General features: G+C 42.7%; 1 protein-coding gene and 1 long non-coding RNA gene across 10 annotated transcripts in view; one reads left to right on the top strand and one right to left on the bottom strand.

Moving 5' to 3' along the window:
- Positions 1-14,578, bottom strand: part of LOC116067939 — an 18,992-nt gene extending 4,414 nt beyond the window's left edge. Inside the window, exons 1-3 of one of the 2 annotated variants that reach the window (XR_004109364.1) lie at positions 14,455-14,578; positions 14,014-14,227; positions 13,618-13,797 (exon numbers count right to left, since the gene is read on the bottom strand). This is a non-coding gene — a long non-coding RNA (uncharacterized LOC116067939). Of the gene's footprint in view, positions 1-13,617; positions 13,798-14,013; positions 14,228-14,454 lie in introns of those variants that run through there. The other variant, XR_004109368.1, reaches the window with a different exon arrangement.
- The window catches only part of Dnah14 (dynein axonemal heavy chain 14), a 230,250-nt gene that overhangs the window by 136,075 nt on the left and 73,572 nt on the right, over positions 1-20,603 (top strand). For all 8 annotated transcript variants that reach the window (XR_004109335.1, XM_031336881.1, XM_031336892.1 and 5 more), the window contains 9 exons: positions 334-466; positions 2,645-2,706; positions 3,485-3,666; positions 5,172-5,300; positions 10,009-10,146; positions 12,696-12,863; positions 14,087-14,257; positions 19,399-19,566; positions 20,366-20,458. Coding sequence is in view for 7 of the 8 variants with exons in the window: in XM_031336881.1 (XP_031192741.1) it covers positions 334-466; positions 2,645-2,706; positions 3,485-3,666; positions 5,172-5,300; positions 10,009-10,146; positions 12,696-12,863; positions 14,087-14,257; positions 19,399-19,566; positions 20,366-20,458 (1,244 nt within the window). In the remaining variant the exon portion in view is untranslated. The remainder of the gene's footprint in view (positions 1-333; positions 467-2,644; positions 2,707-3,484; positions 3,667-5,171; positions 5,301-10,008; positions 10,147-12,695; positions 12,864-14,086; positions 14,258-19,398; positions 19,567-20,365; positions 20,459-20,603) is intronic.

Raw genomic sequence — 20,603 nt, forward strand, 5'->3', positions numbered from 1 at the left:
TTTGGAGGGGAAACTTGGAATGGAGAAATTCGCATGTAAATAAAGAAAATATCTAAAATTAAAAAAAAGAAAGAAAGAAAGAGTTGTGATGCACTTAAATGAACACTCAGTAAAAATTATAAGCATCTCCTAATGAATCTTTTGTAAGAAACATAAATAATTCAAATGATTTAAAAGTTCACATTACAGTCCCAATGAACTTTTCTCCACTTTAAAGCAAAAAACATGCTTTCAGTGCAAATTTCAAAGGGATAAAAGTGATGCTGGTTCACCTTAACACACAGACGTGTCATTTCCAGGCGTGTGGTTCTAACCTAATGTTCTCACCTTTAGGAGACTGTGGTGTCGGGAAGACTACTACCATCAACAAGATGCTTAAGAAATTAGAGGGCCGAGGAACACTCGATATCAAATATGGGTCAATCTTAGGAAAAGTCCTGTTACATAATGAAATGAAAAGATCAAGGTTGTATATATTAAACTTTCAATTTGGCTTATCTGGTAAAACTGTGTCCTTGACGTATGCTTGTTGAATTTGTTCTTACAAAGTAAATCTTTTATATAATGATGGGAATTCTTCAAATGAGGCAATAAGAGAAAAATATTCTCCCAATCTCTCCTTAATTTTAATGTCTGTGTTTAATGGACGCATAGTAAGTGTATGTATTTGTGAGACAGGATGGGTTCTTTAGATATATGAATGCATTGTAAAATTATGCCAGCTGGTTAGCATACCCGTCACTTCATGTGCTTACATTTTGTAGTGAGAACACTTAAAAGTCTGTGTTTCCAGCAATTTTGCAGATCATGTTGCTGTGCCCTCCATACACATGTGATAGACCTTGAAATCGGACTCCTCCTATTTGCACCCTTGGGCAGACACCCCGTTCACTCCCACCTCACCCTCAGCCCTTGACACCTACCCTTCTTTCTGCTTCCCTGTTGAACTTTCTTCATATTCTTACTTAGTATTCATATTCTAACTGTTCAGAATGTAACCCTTGTCACCTGGTTTAGTTCTCCTTTTATGGCACTACCCGGCTATTTTGATTAATATGCATCCATGTCATATACTTTTTTAGTTTTAAATTTTTTATTTTTATTTTATTTTTTGGTTTTTGGAGACAGGGTTTCTCTGTATAGCTCTGGCTGTCCTGGAACTCACTCTGTAGACCAGGCTGGCCTCGAACTCAGAAATCCACCTGCCTCTGCCTGGGATTAAAAGCACCTGGGAATGGTGGGATTAAAGGCGTGTGCCACCACCGGCCGGCTAAAAAATTTTAAACTATGTATCTGTACGGGGGGTATATGCATATGAATGTAGATGCCTGCAGGGGACAGAAGAGAGCAACAGATGCCTCGAAGCTGGAGTTATGGGTCTTTATGAGCTGCCTGACCCAACCACTAGGAACCAAACTCCAGTCCTCTGCAGGAGCCATAGTTTAACCTCTGAGACATCTCTCCAGCCCTGTGATGACTTCCACCGCCTCTGTCTTTCCATTCAGCATTGCTTGGGAGTGGTGTAGAAACATTGTAACAGCATTACTTTTCTAAGCCGTGAAGACCCGGCCAGAGTTCGGGGTATTTGTGTAACTTGTTGACTTCATTAGAATTTTCAGCATGGTGATTCCTTACTGAGATGATGGTTGTAGCTGTTTTTTTTTTTTTTTTTTTTTTTTTTATTCTGTTACTATGATGTATCACTTTCACTCATTTGCGTATGTCCGACCATCTTTGCATGCCAGGGATAGGTCCCATTTGATCATGAAGAATGAGTGGTCTCTTTGACACACTGTTGAATTTGAGTTTGTTAGCTTTCTGTTGAAGTTTTTTTTTTTTTTTTTTTAGCCTGTGCTGCTAAACGATACTGTCATGAAATTTTCTTTACATTTTTCTTACCAGGGCCATGCTAGCCCTTGAGAAATGAGTCTGTAACTATTCCTTCTACCTCCGTGTCTGTTAGTATGTGAGCCTTAGAATTTAGTGTGAAACTCTATAGTTCTGACATGGTTTTGCTTAGATGAGGAATTTTTTTCGGTTACTGATTTTCACCTCAATTCTTATTTGGTATACACTAATTTTTTTGTTTAGAAGAAAATCTTCACTTTTTCCAAGATGTTAACAGCTAGATCCATTCCTTTAAATCAGAGAAAGAGCATTTATTTTAAATTTAAGTTTAGAACCACATCTTTTTGCATAACATATAATGTAGCTATAAACTATTTTCCTCCTAGGGGGGAAAATGCATACTCACAAAGTTTTGCATAGTATCAGTGTGTTGTAATAGAAATAAATCATCTATTTATGAAACATAGACTTTTTACTTATGCCTATCATTCTGTATTCTGTCTGCCTCTTCCTAAAAGAAAAATACAAACCTAAGTTTTTCAGATAAAAATTTCTGAAATACACATTTCTAAAATTAGGTGTCACATTGTTCAAATATTAGAGACGCCTGGTTTTTCAGCTGAATTAGAAAGTGGAATGTGGAGAGGCCTTAAAACTATAAACATGCGAAGAGAACCGTAAATGTTTTCTTGTGGGAAATCTAAGTAAAATTAATAATCTGCTCTTACTTTGGTTAGACTTTAATACTACAGCTGAAATGATAAACTAATTTTAATAAAACATTTGATTCCAACAGCCTCAGGCAGAATATCAACATCTTGGTTGGCGAGACTATCAAAACAACTAGAGGAAGCCTGGGTAAGTGTGAAGTCATGGGCTCACAACTGTCTGCTGTAGCCACATGCCAGCCGTTCCTCACTGTGCGGAGTCACAGGGTAAAATCTGGAATTGTTGGTTTCAAACACAGTCTGTGGGAAGTTGTCCAGGACCCATTCAAACTACTGAACAGGTACAAGTGGCTCCAGGGGAGGGGGCTGTGGGTGGTGGCATCAGCCGTGAGCTCTGCCCTCCTGGTAGAAGTGCAGATGTAATCCAGAGGTACTAGCTTAGGCTCGTCTTCCCCCGCTTCTCAACACAGCACAGGAGAATGTTGTGGTTCTATAGATCTTGTATCAGGGTGCACAACAGAAACGGGAGTGCCAGCTGTGGCTTAGGGTCTTATGCCACCGTAGCATCATCCCACGCATGCCCCTGGGTGGTTCTTATCCCTGAGAATGAGCACTAACAGAAAACGGGCTGCATGCCGCTTTCCAGTCAGCATTCAGTCAGAAGTATCTAACATCCATGACAGAGAGCTCACGCCACCACATGTCCTGCGATTGCCCACATGCAGATTACAGTGAAAAGTCTAGAACCATTCTAAGCTGCTGCTCTTCTCTCAGAGCACTGTCATTTAAAGGTCAACAACAAAATAAAATTCCTTAAATTTCACACTTCTGGACACCCTAAAACAAATCAAAAATCTCTTTTTCCTTCTATCTTCCTTCCTTCCTTCTTTCCCTCCCTTCCTTCCTTCCTTCCTTCCTTCCTTCTTTTCTCTCTTCCTTTCTTTCTTTTTGTCTTTTTGGCATCATAGAGCAGGTTACAAAGAAAGAAGAGGATAAAGCAGATGACAGCACCATTAAAAATGATAAAGGAATTATAGCCTCCACAATAAATCTTACCACCACCATAACAGCCGCCAAAACCAAGGAGCTGCTTCTACGGAAGTTAGTAAGAAGAACCAAAGACATTCTGGGAGCACCGAAGAACAACAGGGTAATGCAGCCCCTCTAAGCCGCCTACGTACACTAACTGATGAATGGATTGGTTTGGTTTAGTTACTAAAAAAGAGAATGCACACTCCTGGGCACTGCTAAAAGACTTACAATAGGAAGTTTGACCTTCAAATCTGGGCCATTCTCTTCCAATATAATGAGTTGTCCTGGGTGGGACTAAGACCAGAAAAGTAAGCCAAAATCCGAATAAAGATTGGCCGGAAACTCAAATTAGCTGCTGGGATTTTGTCGCTGTAGCTTCTAGCTCATTTTCTTCTACTGAGTGAGGCTCAGAGAGAAAGACATCTAGGACTTACCGACTCAGAGACTGGAGCACTGAATCTCCTATTCTATTCTCACCTCCAGTCTGCTTGGCATGGGATCTGCTGTCCGTTCACTGTGTTGCAATTGGAATTTATGATCCCTGACTCCCATTCAATACCATGAAGTTAGCCCAGGTTCAAGAGGTTCCCATGGGAATCCTAGGAACCCTGCACACACTGCTGTGCCACCTCTAGCAGACCTTAATGGCTTGCTTCAGCTTCCCTTGACTTAAAGAGAAAATTTCAATAAAACTGATAAGATCTTTGTTTACATGAATAAACTTTAGGGACTTTGAAAGGGTTTCAGCAACCTATAATCACACCATTAGAAAATGCAGGCTTCAAGAAACATGACTGCCAGAGGAGGGGAAACAGTTTTATCAAATAATAACAGCAACAATAATGGTTAACAATTCAGGAATGAAAGCAGCTATCTGTATTTTTGTTTCACAAAACATAAAAACAATCAAGAGAGTTCATTACACAGGGATTATAGTCATTGCACGTGGATGCATGATATTTTCTTAGGCAAAAAGTTATATAGACTTAAAAACTGGAATGTGTTTCTCAACTTCCTGTCCAACCCAGAGTACGTACGAAATAGAAAAAAGCCAAATCCTACAGCAATGCCAAGAGCAAGCCCATGATAAGAAAATGCTGAATAAGTTGGTACACTCAAGAAGTAGGCCCTGCAGTTAAGCCGAGTTATCAGCCAGCATCAAACCATCCCCTAAGAGCATCGTGCAGTCAGTCGTCCCAGGGGCCAAGTGTGGACAGAGCTCCTGCTGTTTTTATCACTCCCTGTCCTCCATGACCACATCTACAAAAGAGCTTTGCTCTTCTGTTTTTAGTCTTTAAGAGCAAAGCTATTTGTGGGCTGGAGAGATGGCTCAGTGGTTAAGAGCACCAGCTGCTCTTCCAGAAGTCCTGAGTTCAATTCCCAGCAACCACATGGTGGCTCACAACCATCTGTAATGGGATCCGATGCCCTCTTTTGGTGTCTGAAGACAGCTACAGTGTACTCATGTACATAAAATAAATAAGTCTTTAAAAACAAAAACAAAAAAAAACAGGTTATTGCATACAGTTTCTGTCTTGAGCAATATCATAATTAATATCTATACTTCATAATTTTTTAAAGGTGGTACTAATTAATATATTTAAATGTTCTGTCTCCCTTAAGCTTGTCATATTTATTGATGACTTGAATATGCCGGTACCAGACACAAGTGGAGCACAGCCCCCCCTGGAGTTGATCAGACAGTTAATAGATATGGGAGGCATTTATGACACTGAAAGAAACGTGTGGAAGGTACAGTATGCCTCAGATTTCCTCCTCACTAAATGTCCACGGATGCTTACAGCAGACTGAGTGAAGAATGGAGAAATCCTGTTTATGTGAACTTGCTAATGGTGAGGCCCTCTTTTGATTCCTTCTCGGGAAATCAAAAGCCCTTTGGTCCAAAACTGACCAAACTGGCTTGGCCAGTGTCAGCTATCTGATCCTTGGATCTCTCCCTTGAAGATGAGATGGCTGTACTGCAAATAGTTTCATATCTCAGGCAGGCTTAAGTTAGGATCCCAGATAAAGTGTACTTGCTAGTGCATTGGCTCAGACACCAGCCAGACTGTGTGAGTTACAATCCACCTAAAGCAGAGAGAAGGCACCCCAATGGAGCCCTCTAGGGACAATTTAGGAACAGTGAAAAACACAGAGAGAGGAAAAAAAATAAAAACAGGAAGTGGGTCCTGGATCACACGGCCTGAACAAAATCTCTAAAGTGACCGGAGTATAGTCCTAGCGGGTGTTTGGTGAGATTTCTGCAGCCCTGGCATGGGCATGGGAGGAAGCAAGAGTGTCAACAATGCCCCATCAGGGTAGGCTGGGTTCTTTCTGGCTCTACTCAGCCCAGCACTGTAATTTTGTGGTGTATCAGGGTCATAACAATGTTACCTCCAGCATCTATTCATCCCAGGCCATCACAGATGCATTCATGTGATCACTCAACTCACCAATACGATCCTCCGTTATGTTTTGCTTATCTTCCAACAACTCCTCATTTAATTTTATTTTTTAATGTATGTAGAATAATTGGACATACCCATGGGTACAGTGTGACATTTCGCTATATTTATATGAGATGCAACTGTGAAATTGGAGCATATAGCTCATATGTCACCTCAAACATTTATCATTCCATTCCCTTTAAAGAATGGCATCCAGAAATCCTCTCAACTAGTAATTTGGGGATGTACAGTAAGCTGTGACCCAGTTGAAAAGTAGAACTCTATCATTTTTCCTGCTGTCTGTAACTTGGTGTCTGTTGTCCAGCCTGTCCCCATGTCTGTCCCTACTACCCCCTTCACAGTCCTCTGAGATCACCTTTCTTTAGTGGAGTATATAGGATCCTAGGTTGTGTTTTAATTGATGTTGTATTAGCATACAAAACAATGGGTTTCATTTGAACATTTTTATACATTCATACCATTGCACCACTCTGATTTGTCTCCCTCCTTCTTCCTTCTCCCTCCTCCCCCACCTGATCCCCCTCCCTCTCTAGTCCCTTCCCTCCTCCTCCCAAATAGTTTCACTTTTGCTTTCATGTCAAGGATGAATTCTCCCTCCCCTATTCGTTCATATCCTTCCTTCTCCTCTCATGGGCCCTTTATACATCCATGTCGTGTGTGTGTGTGTGTGTGTGTGTGTGTGTGTGTGTGTGTGTGTGTGATTTATATTTAAATCTAGAAAACACAGTATTTTTCTTTATGAGTTTGTCTTTGTGTAATAGTGACCTTTGGTTCCATCTACTGCCCTTGAAATGATTTGACTACATTCTTCTATTTTTATTTCTAATTATGTCTGTTGAGTTCATGTCTGTATGGGTATGTGCACCTGACTGCAGTTGCCTATGGAGGTCAGAAGTGGGTATTGGATCCCTTGGTGCTGGACAGACCTAAGGCTAGTTGTGAGCTGTAAAATGTGGGCTAGGGAACTGAACTTCAGTTTTGTGCAAGAGAGATACACACTCCTAACCATGAAAACATATATCCAACCCCATTCACTCTTCTTTATTTTTTATTTTTTATTAGATATTTGCTTTATTTACGTTTCTTTCTTTCTTTCTTTTTTTTTTTTTTTTTTTTTTTTTTTTTTTTTTTTTTTTTTTTTTTTTTTTTTTTTTTTTTTTTTTTTTTTTTTTTTTTTTTTTTTTTTTTGAGACAGGGTTTCTCTGTGTAGCCTTGGCTGTCCTGTAGACCAGGCTGGCCTCAAACTCAGAAATCTGCCTGCCTCTGCCTCCCAAGTGCTGGGATTGAAGGCGTGCACCACCACTGCCGGGCCTTTATTTACATTTCAAATGTTATCACCTTTCCTGGTCCTCCGCCCTGGAACCTCCTATCCTATTCCCCTTCCCTCTGCTTCTTGAGGGTGCTCCCCCATCCACCTACCCACTCCTGTCTTCCTGCCCTGGCATTCCCCTACACTGGGGCACCGAGCCTTCACAGGACCAAGGGCCTCTCCTCCCATTGATGCCCAAAAAAAGGCCATCCTCTGCTACAAATGAGGCTGGAGCCACGAGTCCCACCATGTGTACTCTTTGGTTGGTGGTTTAGTCCCTGGGAGCTCTGATGGGTCTGGTTGGTTGATATTGTTGTTCCTCCTATGGGGCTGCAAACCCCTTCAGCATCTTCAGTCCTTTCTCTAACTTCTCCATTGGGGACTCCGTGCTCAGCCCAATGGTTGGCTGCGAGCATACACCTCTATTTGTCAGGCTCTGGCAGAGCCTCTCAGGAGACAGCTATATCAGGCTCACTCTTCCGTATAACTAAATAAAATTCTCCTACTATGAGGGCTGGGTTTTTTTCTACTACGTGCACCTGTCTAGCTTTCTCAAGACAGTTTATTGAATAATTGCTTTTTTCTAACTGGCTACTTTGGAGTTTGGCTTGTTCTTGGTTTTCTAAGACTTTGGGATGCATCATTAAGCTATTGATGTGGAATCTGATTCTTATTTCTTAATCCTTTTAAGTCATCGTACAAAATAAGGAGTTTCATTACAATCTTTTCATATATGTGTATAGTTATTCTTGGTATATAATTCACTCCCCTCTCCACTTTCTCCTCTTGGTTTTTTAATATAAACATTCACAGCTACAAACTGCACCTTGGCAGCTTCCTTCATTGCATCCCAAAGACTCCGATGAGCTGTGCTTTCAGTTTCATTTGATTCTAGGAAGTTTTTTATTTTTATCCTGATTCTTCCAGTTACTCATTGGTCATTTGAGAGTACATTGTTTAATCTCTGGTGTTTCTCTTCTCTCTGATTTTTATTCCATAGTAGCTCCATAAAAAAAAATTATTTCAATGCATTTCCTTTTTCTGAGACTTGCCTTATGGGCTAAAATGTAGACAGTTTTTAAAAGTTCCATATTACCGTTGAAAGTAATATGGATTTCATGGCTGTTGTTTGAACTGTTCTGCAAATGTCTGTTAAGTTCATGTAATCTATGGTGTAGGTTATTCTGAAGTTCCCTTATTGACTGATTGATGAGAGTGCGTGTTGACGTCATACATTGTTGTTATATCAGGACCCATTTGTCCTTTCTGTCCATTAATGTTTTATTAAAGTCCTAATGTTTAAAGAACATGTACCTACAATTTTTACAGCTTCTAGGTGTATTGCTTATTTGTTAATATGTGGTAGCTGTTTTGTATGTCTTCTGATAGGTTTCAGCTGACATATACTTCATTAGCTATCAGAATAGTTATGCCAGGATGGATTTTGCTTTCATCTGTTGGTTGATTAACTTCCATCCTTTCTCTCAGAGTTTATTTTTGAATCAGCTGTATTTTTTTAAACAGGACAATATCCAACTTACAGATCTACATTATTTAATTGGGGAATTAAAACATTTATAGTTAGAATTATTACATTTTTTAGATCCCCCAAATTAATGAGGTCATGCAGTGTTTGTCTTTCTGTGTCTGCTTTATTTTGCTTAACATAAGTCTTCTGGGATCATTCGTGTTGTTATGAATGGCAGGACTTCCTTTTCTTAAGATTTAGTGCAATTTCATTGCATATATACACCATATTTTCTTTACCCATTAGTGGGCCTTAAATTGATTCTGGTTTTTGTTTTCTATTGCTAATAGTGCAATGAATGCAGATATATTTTATATATATCTGCTGATTTTATCTCTGTTGAATATGTGTATACGAATATATATTCAACAGTGGGCTCATTGGAACATGTGGTAATTTTATTTAATGAGGCGCCTGTGCCCTGCTTCCTAATGTCTGTGCTAATTTCAGTCCCTCTAGTAGTTTATGAGAATTCCCTTCTTCTCAGAGACCTCTGCCTCATCAGCATTCTCCATTTCTTGTCTTTTTTGCTAGTAGCTGTTCTAACTGGGATAAAATGATATCTCATGATTGATTTTATTTGAATGTCCCTGATGGTCAATGATGCATGTGACATTTATTTTCATTCACCTGCTGTTTATATGTTTTCTTGTGTTAAAATGTTTCCCAGATTTTAGTTGGATTGTTCATGGCAGGGATGCTGTTGGGCTCTTTGTGTTCCTTGTATACCCTAGATGGTAACCCTTTGTCAGCATCTGCTTACAACATCTATCAACCACTGCACTATGCTGGAACTTCCAGCTTAGGATAATCCCACCTGTCTATGTTAGTCTTGTGCCTGTGAGCTCCCTTGCCCGGGCCAGTGTCATGATATATTCCCCTGTGTTTCCTTCTACATTTGGAAGGGACTGTCTTTTTTTTTTTTTTAAATGGGCTACTTCCTGATGGCATTTAGAAAGGCTGCTAGAAGTAGCTTGACGTTACATTTATTGACAGGTTACATGTAAGGACACAGGTTTCTTTTACCATTGTAATTTTTGTTTTATAGTAAATAGTAATCTGAGTGTCTGCCTAAATTCTTCTACTTGGGGCTGAGATATGGATATTTATTTTACTTCTTACAAATGTTTTCCCCTTTCAAAACTCTTCCCACAGAGTATTCAAGATATTTCTCTGATTGCTGCTTATACCTCTTCTGCCGGTGGGAATGACATTAGTCCCCGTCTCCTCAAACACTTCTCCATGCTAGTGTTGCCTCATCCTCCACAGAGAGCCATATGTACTATTTTCCAGGTAATGTATCTGGCTGTCCCTCCTTCCCTCCCTCCACTGGGATAGAACCAGGTTCTCAAGAATGCTATCGTATGCTACTACACTGGTTGGTTCTTGTCAACTGGACAAAAGCCTAGACATACCTGGGAATGGTATATCTTCTCTTTTTGTGTATAAGGGTTGAAAAAGAGTTTTACTACATGGCCCCAGCTATCCTGGAACTCACTCTGTAGACCAGACTTGCCTGGAACTCAGAGATCCACCTGCCTCTGGCTCCCACATGCTGGGATTAAAAAGTGGGGTATGATCTAGATTGGTATTGATGTGGGAGGGCCCAGCGCACTGCGGGTAATACCGCCCCTGAACAAATGGTCCTAGGGTGTATTAAAAAAGCAGGTTGAGTGAGCCAGGAGGAGCAAATCAATAAGCCGCACCCCCTCCATGGCCTCTGTGTCAGTTCTGCCTCCTTGTCCCTGCCTTGAGTCCATGGCCTAGCATCCCTTGGATGGTGGATTATGAACTATAAGATGAAGTAGACCCTATCTTCCCTGACGGAAGCCATCTAGGAAAGGCAAGTCAGTGGATTTTCTGGACATGGCCCACTGTTTTGCATGGCTGGAATGGGTGAGCTCTGAGAGGCAAAGAGCCCAGAGACTTTGTCCCAGAATTGCTTCTCACTGCTGATAATGCCTTTCCTGCCACTACTACATAGCTTAGTGATGTCCGAGGTATTTATCCACCCTATAGAGCAAATTTCCTACAAAGTCAATATGAAGATATACTTTCATGTAGTAATGCTGTTTAGATGAAGTGATGGCTTCATAATCCCTAATAATGATTTTAGAGAACTCCTACATTGATACACATAGTCTCAAGCCCCCTGTAGAATGCAAGCTGCAAGTAGAGCTCTGTAAGCCTTCATTTGTTATAGACTAAGTGCACTAGGAAGAGAAAACAGGCTCAGGGGTCACATTAATGATCAAGAAAAACATTCATTCTAAGTCAGGCCCCAGAATGAAGCCCAGGTGGACTCTGTGATAAAGCAAGGCCATGTAAAACTCTTGCCCTGAACTTATAATGAGCTTATAGGATGAAACACTGCTTTGAATTTATAATCCATATTCTGCTGTAACTCCTGTTTGCATAACATTGTTTCTATGAGGTAATTTTTTTTTCTTACATAGAGGAATTTTGTGTAAAAAATCTATAAAAAGATGAAAGCAAAAATAAAGGCTAGGTGTAGTCCTTTTTCCAGAGTGTGTATGTCTGAGTGTGAGCCTGGCGTACTTTCCTTTCTCTCTGGCTCATAAACAGCTAATGAACTCAGAGCCTCTTGCCTGGCCAGTGAGAGGCACCTGAGTCAAGGTGTCTCGAGCCTAAGTAATTAAGTTTCTTTTCTCAATCCCCTGCTGCTCTCAGCAGAAGTCAGTCACCAGAAGCCATCAGCTTGTGGCCCCAAGAGAGCAAGAGAGAACAGGAAGAGAGAGTTAATGACAAGAGCGCATCAGTCTCTGGCCCTCCATCCCACCTCATCCCACCTCGGGACCTGACCTTCAGGGGAGGACCCTGACACTCCCCCAAATCGCTTTTGGTCATGTTGTCTTACCACAGCAATAAAGGAACCTAGCTATGGTGACTACCACTGAGATGCACAGCTTTCCACCTGGCTCATCTTCTACTTGGGGAAAAAAAAATCATTAAGATCATTATACGGAGAAATATGAGACTTAAGGCCACTAACACTGAGAAATTATTCTTGCCTTCATAAATATTATTTCTCCTGTATTTTCTGGACTATTATGACTCATCTCAATATTGAAATCACTTATAATGTTCCTAAGAAATATGTGTGGTATATATCTAATGCAATCCCAAGAGGTGATTCACCTGACTGGGATCCGGTGCATCAGGCATGGGGCTCGTGGTAACTACCTTTTAAGCATGAGCACCCTGTGTTCCCATCTTTGCATTTTTCTCATAGGAGGCAGGGTCTCCTCACCCATCCTGGCTTGGCACACACATTTACTTTCTTCTAAAGCAGTTTTTCTTGTAAGTGTAGCCTGTGGTCACCTACATCAGAATCATAAGGGGTTTGCAGGAAATTGGCTTTAATCTAACATTAAAGCTTCCAATGAAAGGAAATGCAGGATTGATTGTGAAGACAGTCACTACATTCTATGAAGCCTCACACATCAGATGTATAAATTCCTCTGTCCTTCAGTGTTTGAGCCATTTTTCCAGTGAGGACCTTCTGGACTCTTCCAAGAAAGGGCTGTGTGTATAACCGTCCAGATGAAGTCACATTCTATCACTTGCCACAACTGATGTGCACAGAGCTGGGCCACCAAATTGTCCCCAAAGAACACACATTACATCCCTTGTAGGCCATGTATGTGACGAGCCACGATCTCTGGTATCGTCTGTTTCCCACACCCAGGACGCCTTTGCATTTACACCCCCATCTTAGTAAAATTAACCCTCTGTGCACAGTCCCCAAGTCGGCTTGGTGTAAATACTAGCCACAGCCCACATTTACATGTTCAACTAAACATAACGTTTTCCCTTTAAAGACTCACTTGGGAATGTATTTCTCCATCCATAACTTCGTACCCGAGGTTCAGAAATGCAGGGATCAGATTGTCCTCTGTTGCATGGCGATATACTACGAAGTCTGTAAGAAGCTGTTGCCAACGCCGACCAAATGCCACTATATATTTAATCTCCGAGACATCTTTAAGGTTTGTTGTGAAATTAGTTCTCTAGCTTATTTTTTAACATGTAAATTGAAATGTAATTTTACTGCATTGAGCCTCTGTCTCCCTCCTTCCTTCCCTCCCTCCCTCTCTGTTCGTACTGCCCACATCAGATTGTCAGAAGGTATATAAAGGGACATTCACAGTGGCAATTTGTACCACAATGTCTACTGAAAAGAATTGTTTAAATAATGTAAAGCAGAGTGTCCATTAGCGACACCAGTGAGGCTGTTACAGTACAAGCTGGGATCCTGGGCAAAAGAAATGACAAGGTCATGGTGTGGGTCTGGTTTGGCTTTGTCTGGGGAATTTCCTATAGCTGCAAGGGAATGAACCTATGTATTTCATGCATATCCGTGAATTAACCATTTACCCAGGAGCCATGCATAGTAGAACATGCCTTTAATCCCAGCTCTTGGGAAGCAGAGGTAGGGGGATCCTTTGAGTTCCAGGACAGCCAAGACTACACAAAGAAACCTTGTATTAAAAAGACAAAAAAGGAGGGAGGAGGGACAGAGGGAGGAAGGGTGGGAGGGAGGGAGGAAGGGAGGGAGGGAGGGAGGGAGGGGGAGAAAGAAAGAATTGGACACAGTATCTTTCTTCCCTTGCTGTAGGTCAGCCCTGATTTGCACTGGTGGGGTCTTTTATTTTTTCCTTACTTAGTGACCTTTTTTATTAGATGTTTTCTTTATTTACATTGCAAATTTTATCCCCTCAGAAAGCCCTTCTATCCCATCCCCCCCTCATCTCACCGGTGTTCTTAATCTAAACTTAAATGTTGAATACATCAGTATTAGAAAGCATCTCACAGCCAGCTGTGGTGGCTCCTTTAATCCAGTACTCGGAGGCAGAAGCAGGAAGATCTCTGAGTTTGAGGTCAGCCTCATCTACAGGCAAGCCAAAGCCACAGAGTGAGATCCTGTCTCAAAGAAAAAAACAAAAAAAGAAAAGTTTTTAATAAAAAGTCCCTCCCTGTCGCCTGTTCTCGCAACATCTGCCCAGCTATGGCTTCTGTTCCTCTCTCCGAGGATCCTGAGACACTATCAAGTCGTCCTGTAGCAATTTTCTTTGGCTTTAACTCACCCGTCCCATAAAAACATTCAGATTGTCACTGTCAGAAATTGGTGAATCCTACCTTGGAAAGCTTATGTGTTTATATAACATTACACCTGCAAATGTTGGTCATGTGTGGCCTCTTGATCTCTCAGCTTCTGCTAGGACTGATGCAGGCAGACAAGAACGTAATTAATTCCAAAGAGATGATTGCTCTGCTCCTAGTTCACGAAGCCAGCCGTGTGTTTCATGATCGCTTGATTGAACCCAGGGAAAAGAACCTTTTCTATCAGCTTCTGTCAACAGAAGTACAGAATCATCTGCAGGTATGTTGGGAAACATCTCAAGTAGAATCTTACACACACACACACACATACACACACACACACACACACACACACACAGTGTTGCTTTATGAAAGTCCTCAGGTATGTCTCTCATGCTAATGAGAGCAACGTGGTTTTAAAGATGTCTGAGAACAAAGCTTCAACTATGAGGAAAACGAGCGAGTCTTGCTTCCTACCCGTGACTCTGGCTTCTCAGGGCCTCGGCACTGTTCCTCCCTCTCCAGGGCCTGCAGAGCTGCCCACTGAAGATGCCCAGACTCTGCTCTTCCATCCCTTTGACCTTTAGCTTCCTTGGTGTCTCTTCTAATGAGGTCATAGAGAAAAGCATCATCAGCTGACTTGAACGGAGTCTCGTGGCTCCGTGGACAGTGTGTCGGCTCTTCGCCACCTCATCTAGAGACCCCTGAGGAGGAGGGAAGGAAGGGCACTGCGAGACAATACTGAAAAAGAATTGTAGAACACAGGCTTTATCCACAGAGCTCTACTTATATAAACATGCACATAAACAAGCATATGCAAATGTGTCACATATGAGTATTTTAAGTGTGCACATGTATATTCATAGTTCTGAGACTATAACAAGTTCACTGATTTTTTTTTTAAAAAAATTTGTTCTGTTTTTATTATTTACTTATTTATTATTTTACTTATTCACTTCACAACCCACTCACAGTCCTCCTCCCAATCACCCCCTCCCACAATCCCTCCCCCACCAGCCTCTCCTCCTGCCCCCTCTGAGTATCTCCCCACCTTTGCACAAGTCTCTATGAGACGAGTCGCATCCTCTCCTACTGATGCCCGGCAAGGCAGCCCAGCTAGTAGTAGAACATACCCACATACAGGCAACAGCTTTTGGGACAACCCCTGTTCCAGTTGTTCAGGACCCACATGAAGACCAAGCTGCACATCTGCTCTATATGTGCAGGGAGGCCTAGGTCCAGACCGTATATACTCTTTGGTTGGTGGTTCAGTCTCTGAGAGCCCCAGGTCCATGTTAGTCGACTCTGTTGGTCTTCCTGTGGGGTTCCTATCCCCTTTGGGCCCACAGTCCCTCCTCCTACTCTTCCATAAGTGTCCCCAAGCCCCATCCACTGTGTGGCTGTGGGTGTCTGTATAGGTCTGAGTCAGCTGCTGGGTGGAGCCTCTCGGAGGACAGCATGCTAGACTCCTGTCTGGAGGCATAACAGAGTATCATTAATAGTGTTGGGGTTGGTGCTTACCCATGGGGTGGGTCTCTAAGTTGGCTGGTTATTGGTATTGGCTAGCCATTCCCTCAGTTTCTGCTCCATCCCCCATCCCTGAATTTCTTGTAGACAAACAAATCTTGGGTTGAAAGTTTTGTGGTGGGATGGGGGGTTGATTACCCTATGCGGCTCCTGATTGACTGAAGGAGGTAGCCTCTTCAGGTCCCATATCCCCAGTGCTGTGAGTCACAGCTAAACACATCCCTATTGATTCCTGAGCACCTCCCTAATCCCAGGTCTCTGTCTTATCCTGGAGATGTCCCCTTCCTCCTAACCCCTGTCAGTTGCAGATTTCCATTCATTCTCATGGCCATCTGGCCATCCCTCCTGCCCCTCCCCACATATGACCTGAAGAGCACCCCTCCCACAACTCCCCTCCCCATTCCCTCTCCCACCAAGCTCCCTCCCTCCATCTGCCTCTTATGAACTATTTTATTCCCCCTTCTAAGTGAGATTCAAGCTTCCTAGCTTGGGCCTTCCTTCTTGTTTAGCTTCTTTGGGTCTGTGGGGTGGAGCATGGGTATCTTGTATTTTATAACTAATATCCACGTATAAGTGAATAGATACCATGCGTGTCCTTTTGGAACTGGGTTACCTCACTCAGAAAGATATTCTCAAGATCCATCCATTCACCTGCAAAAGGAACGATGTCTTTAATTTTAATAGCTAAGTAATATTCCATTGTGTAGATGTACCACATTTTCAGCATGTGCTGTAGTCACTTGAGTGACTTTGATTTTAGCCATTCTGACCCGTGTAAGATGGAATCTCAGAGTTGTTTTGATTTGCATGTCCCTGATGACTGAGGGCTTCAAACATTTCTTTAAGTGCTTCTCAGCCATTCAAGATTCCTCTGTTGAGAATTCTCTTTTTAGCTCCCTGCCCCATTTTTTAAATTGGGTTAGTTGGGTTGTTGGCGTTTAACTTCTTGAGTTCTTTATAAATTTTGACTATTAGCCCTCTGTCAGATGTATGGTTCGTGAAGATCATTTAGAATTGTTTCTAATAATAGTGATACATCTAAGCTATTATACTGAAAAGTACTCCTACATCTTCATTTATTAAATATATATAGGTGTCTTGTCTGTATATATGTCTACACACCAGAAGAGGGCTTCAGACCCTATAAAACTATAGTTAAAGACAGATTTGAGCCCCCATGTAGGTGCTGGGAATTGAACCCAGGATCTCAGAAGAGCTGTCAGTGTTCTTAACCACTGAGCCATCTCTCTAGCCCCCTTATATTTTAAATACAGGCAAGGAATTTGGTGAAAATAACATGAACCTTAAGAGATTTGAATCTATAGGTTTAGACTTCTAACCCTGCATCATGCTGCCCTGGGACTGTGAAATATTCAACATGCTGGAAACCATTCCTCACAGGCATTCATTTCCCTCTCTCCACCATCAAGATGCCCTAGTGTTGGCCTTAGTGTTCATGCCTGATGTATGCCAGAAATCTGAGCACACACTCCTGTATTCCAACCAGAATGCAGCTTATTCTCCACAGCTGCCGCCTTCACAGTTAAAGGTCCCCTCCCGTGCTTCACCCCTAGCCATTGTTCAAGACTCGGGTCCTGGACATCACACTAAGTGAGACATTGCCGGCTCAGAAAGGCTGGTCCCACTAAGAGCAAAGTCTAAAGAGGTCCAGCACTAAGAAGCAGGGAAGGCGGGAGTAAGAACAGGACAATGGTGCCTCTCTTACACAGGCTGGAGACGTCTGTGAGAACTGTTGGACACAATGATACATATTTGAGGTAGCAAATTTAGTTATTATCTCACATTGTAATGACATTATATTCTCTACATATATAAAGCTACAATTTGTCAATTTACAGTGTGGATCTCTTTTTTAAATTCAGTGTGTACTTTGACATTTTGGTAACCTTTTCTGGCCAGTGCCAGCCTCCTTCTAGATTCTTCTTTGTTATGTTGTAAGACTGTTGGACTTGTCTGTCAAAGACCTGCCTTAGTTCTTTCCAATCTACATGCTTCGAGAGGACAGAATCACTGATTTATTTCTTGATAAATCTCTGGAGTTCAGCTTAACATAAGCATTCAACAAATATATCTAGGCTGAATGAGTAAAGAAGGCATGAAGGCATGGGGCTGACCAGCCAGCTCAGCAGGGGCCTGGGGCTGACCAGTAAGCTCAGCAGGAGCATGGGGCTGACCAGCCGGCTCAGCAGGGGCCTGGGGCTGACCAGTAGGCTCAGCAGGAGCATGGGGCTGACCAGCCAGTTTAGCAGGGGCCTGGGGCTGACCAGCCGGCTCAGCAGGGGCCTGGGGATGACCAGCCGGCTCAGCAGGGGCCTGGGGATGACCAGCCGGCTCAGCAGGGGCCTGGGGATGACCAACCAGCTCAGCAGATGAGTGTTTGTCCTGCAAACCTGGTAACCTGAGTTCTAGACCCAGACCCACATGAAGTTGGAAGGAAAGAAACCCACCTCAACAAGTGGTCCGCTGAGGTCACATGTACCCACATACACGTAATAATGTTTTGTTTTAAAAAAGAATGGGTGAAGGGGTAGACAGGCTAACAAGATGAAAATCAGAAGACAGCTCATTGCTCCCTCCCTGGGAGGACTCCTGGCCACCCTGTAAGCGCCACCCACAAGTCTGCTTTCAGGTCTCACCATAGTGAGGAGCAGACACAAAGGCAGTGCATGATGAGGGAGCGAGCTCATGGGAACCAGATTTCCCTTAGCAGCCATCAGCCTGTGGGTGGCAGAGGCAGCTACAGTTCCCCAAATTAAAGACCGCATCAAACGGTCCTTATGAACACAAGGATGTGAATTACTACCGTGAGCATTTCTCACTGGCCTTTCTGGGAGGGTGAAATATGACTCTTGATTAAACAGGGGGCTCTGCATGAGGCGCTGACTCAAGAGCTTGATGCATTGATCCTTCTTTGATCTTCGTTCATAACACCTCTGCAATGGAGGCCCTGTTATTACCCTCACTTGACCAACAGTGTAGAGCACAGTAAGGTTACACACAGTTACCCACAGCTGGTCAAGTGATGTCATCATTCAAACACAGGACGCCTGGTGTCATATAGTCTCTTAGCCATCACTGACTAAGCAAGTGACTCCTGAATGTCCATCAGGAACATCCAGGTCTAGACAGCAAATGAGGCACATGCTAAGGACTACTGGAATGGGTGGAGACTGCCCACAGCCACCTTAACCCAGAAGCTGCAGGGGAGCATGCTGGTGTTCTACCAGAAGCTGCAGGGGAGCATGCTGGTGTTCTACCAACTGGTATACACAGCCGTGCAGTGGATGAGGGAGGAAAGAGTCATCTATTCTGGCTGGTTTTAGAGAAGAGGACAACGATGAGGCTCAAATAGGAGAGAGTTTGTGGCCTTGGTATGAAAGAGAACCTAAAGTGTGCAAAGAAGAAGGCACCTGTGCAGAGCCACAGCCTGGAGTGGTAATGGGACAGCCGGTGAGGGAGAGTCCTTCTTCCATATTGTCAGTGGACCTGCAGGACACCTGACTCCAACTACGGAGCTCTTAGCCCAAGTCCTGAACCCTAAGGACACAACTTCATGGCGTTGTTCATGGGCACAACCGTATTCCGTGTTTCAGTATTCTTGGCTTCCTTGGTAACAGTGTATTTTTTTTAAAATACTATTTTGAGGAGGGGGCTACAAGTGTCACTGCTCAAAGGAACACATACAAGCACACACACATGCACTTATGTGTGCACGCACATACACAAATGGGATAAGAGCCAGAGTTGGAAGTTCGACTGATAGAAACTTCTATGCAGATACATTGTGGTCTTAGTAAAAGCTAGGATTTCAATGTAAAGACAATGGAATTTGAATAGTAACTGAATACTCTTTGAATTCTTATTTCATAATAGATTAACTGGAGCCATGAGAGTCTGATGAACAACCCAATCGTATTTGTGGACTTCATGGATATAAACAAGCCTCACCGGAAAAGGATCTACCAGAACACCGATAACTATGATAAACTTCTCAGCATCCTTACTGAATTCCAACAGAATTTGGGTTCATCATCTCTGGAGGTAAAGACACATTCCACGGACGCCTTAAGGATGTTAAACATGCCTATGTCCACTTGTGTGCATGTATATGAATACAGAACACATATTTTAAAGTGTGCATATCTGAGGTGGGGGGAGGGGGAGCATTTCCTCTAGTTTCAAAGAGGAAACATTGGAAACACAGTTCTTTGCACTTCAAGCTGTGCTTTGTCCCAGTGGCATCTGACTCCAAGGACAGGGTGGACAGCTGGAGCTGTAGGGAACTGGATGGAGTTAATGGAGTTAAGAATGCAAGAGAGTATAACAGCAGGGTCCAAAATAAGAGACACACCATGGCGGTGGCTCTCTTCCTCTGTGTCCACTGCTGTAATGAGCAGAGGCATGCAGACACAAAGAAGTCCCAGTCAAATCACAGATACACGGAGCAATTTCCTGAGCTTCGTCTCCCCATCCACTGTCAACTCGGAGCAGTAGAAAAGCAACCTAGAACCAGTTCCCCTGCTCTTCGTCCCGTTCCCTCAATCCCAGGTCAGCTCGCCAGAATACTAGCCAAGGAGCGAGTCCCAGGTCAGCTCGCCAGAATACTAGCCAAGGAGCGAGTCCCAGGTCAGCTCGCCAGAATATTAGCCAAGGAGCGAGTGATGTCTCATAAAGAAAAAACGTGTTTTCTCTAAATGTCGATGGAAACTGCTAGCTGCCTCTAGGCTACCATGCTACTAAAGACTCACTCCAACTCCAGTTTCCTTGTACAGAAAACCTTAGTGCTCGCCTGCCTTTTCTACACCTGTAATTTGTTCCTTTGCTACATTTCTTTTACCAGATGTCTCATTCAGTTGTATTCTTCAAGGAAGCTGTAGAGCATATTACAAGAACTACCAGGGTCCTCCGACAGCCAGGGAGTCACATGTTACTGGTAGGAATTTAAGTAATTCAAATGCTTTTAAGGTTGCAAAATGATAACTTGGAAAGCCCAGTAAAATCAACATACTGAAGCTGTCTTCATCTGTAAATTATGAAAAATCCTAATAATTGAGTCATAGAGCAAGGTCTTACTCTTC

The sequence above is a fragment of the Mastomys coucha genome, unplaced genomic scaffold (assembly GCF_008632895.1).
Source record: "Mastomys coucha isolate ucsf_1 unplaced genomic scaffold, UCSF_Mcou_1 pScaffold1, whole genome shotgun sequence".
NCBI lineage: Eukaryota > Metazoa > Chordata > Mammalia > Rodentia > Muridae > Mastomys > Mastomys coucha.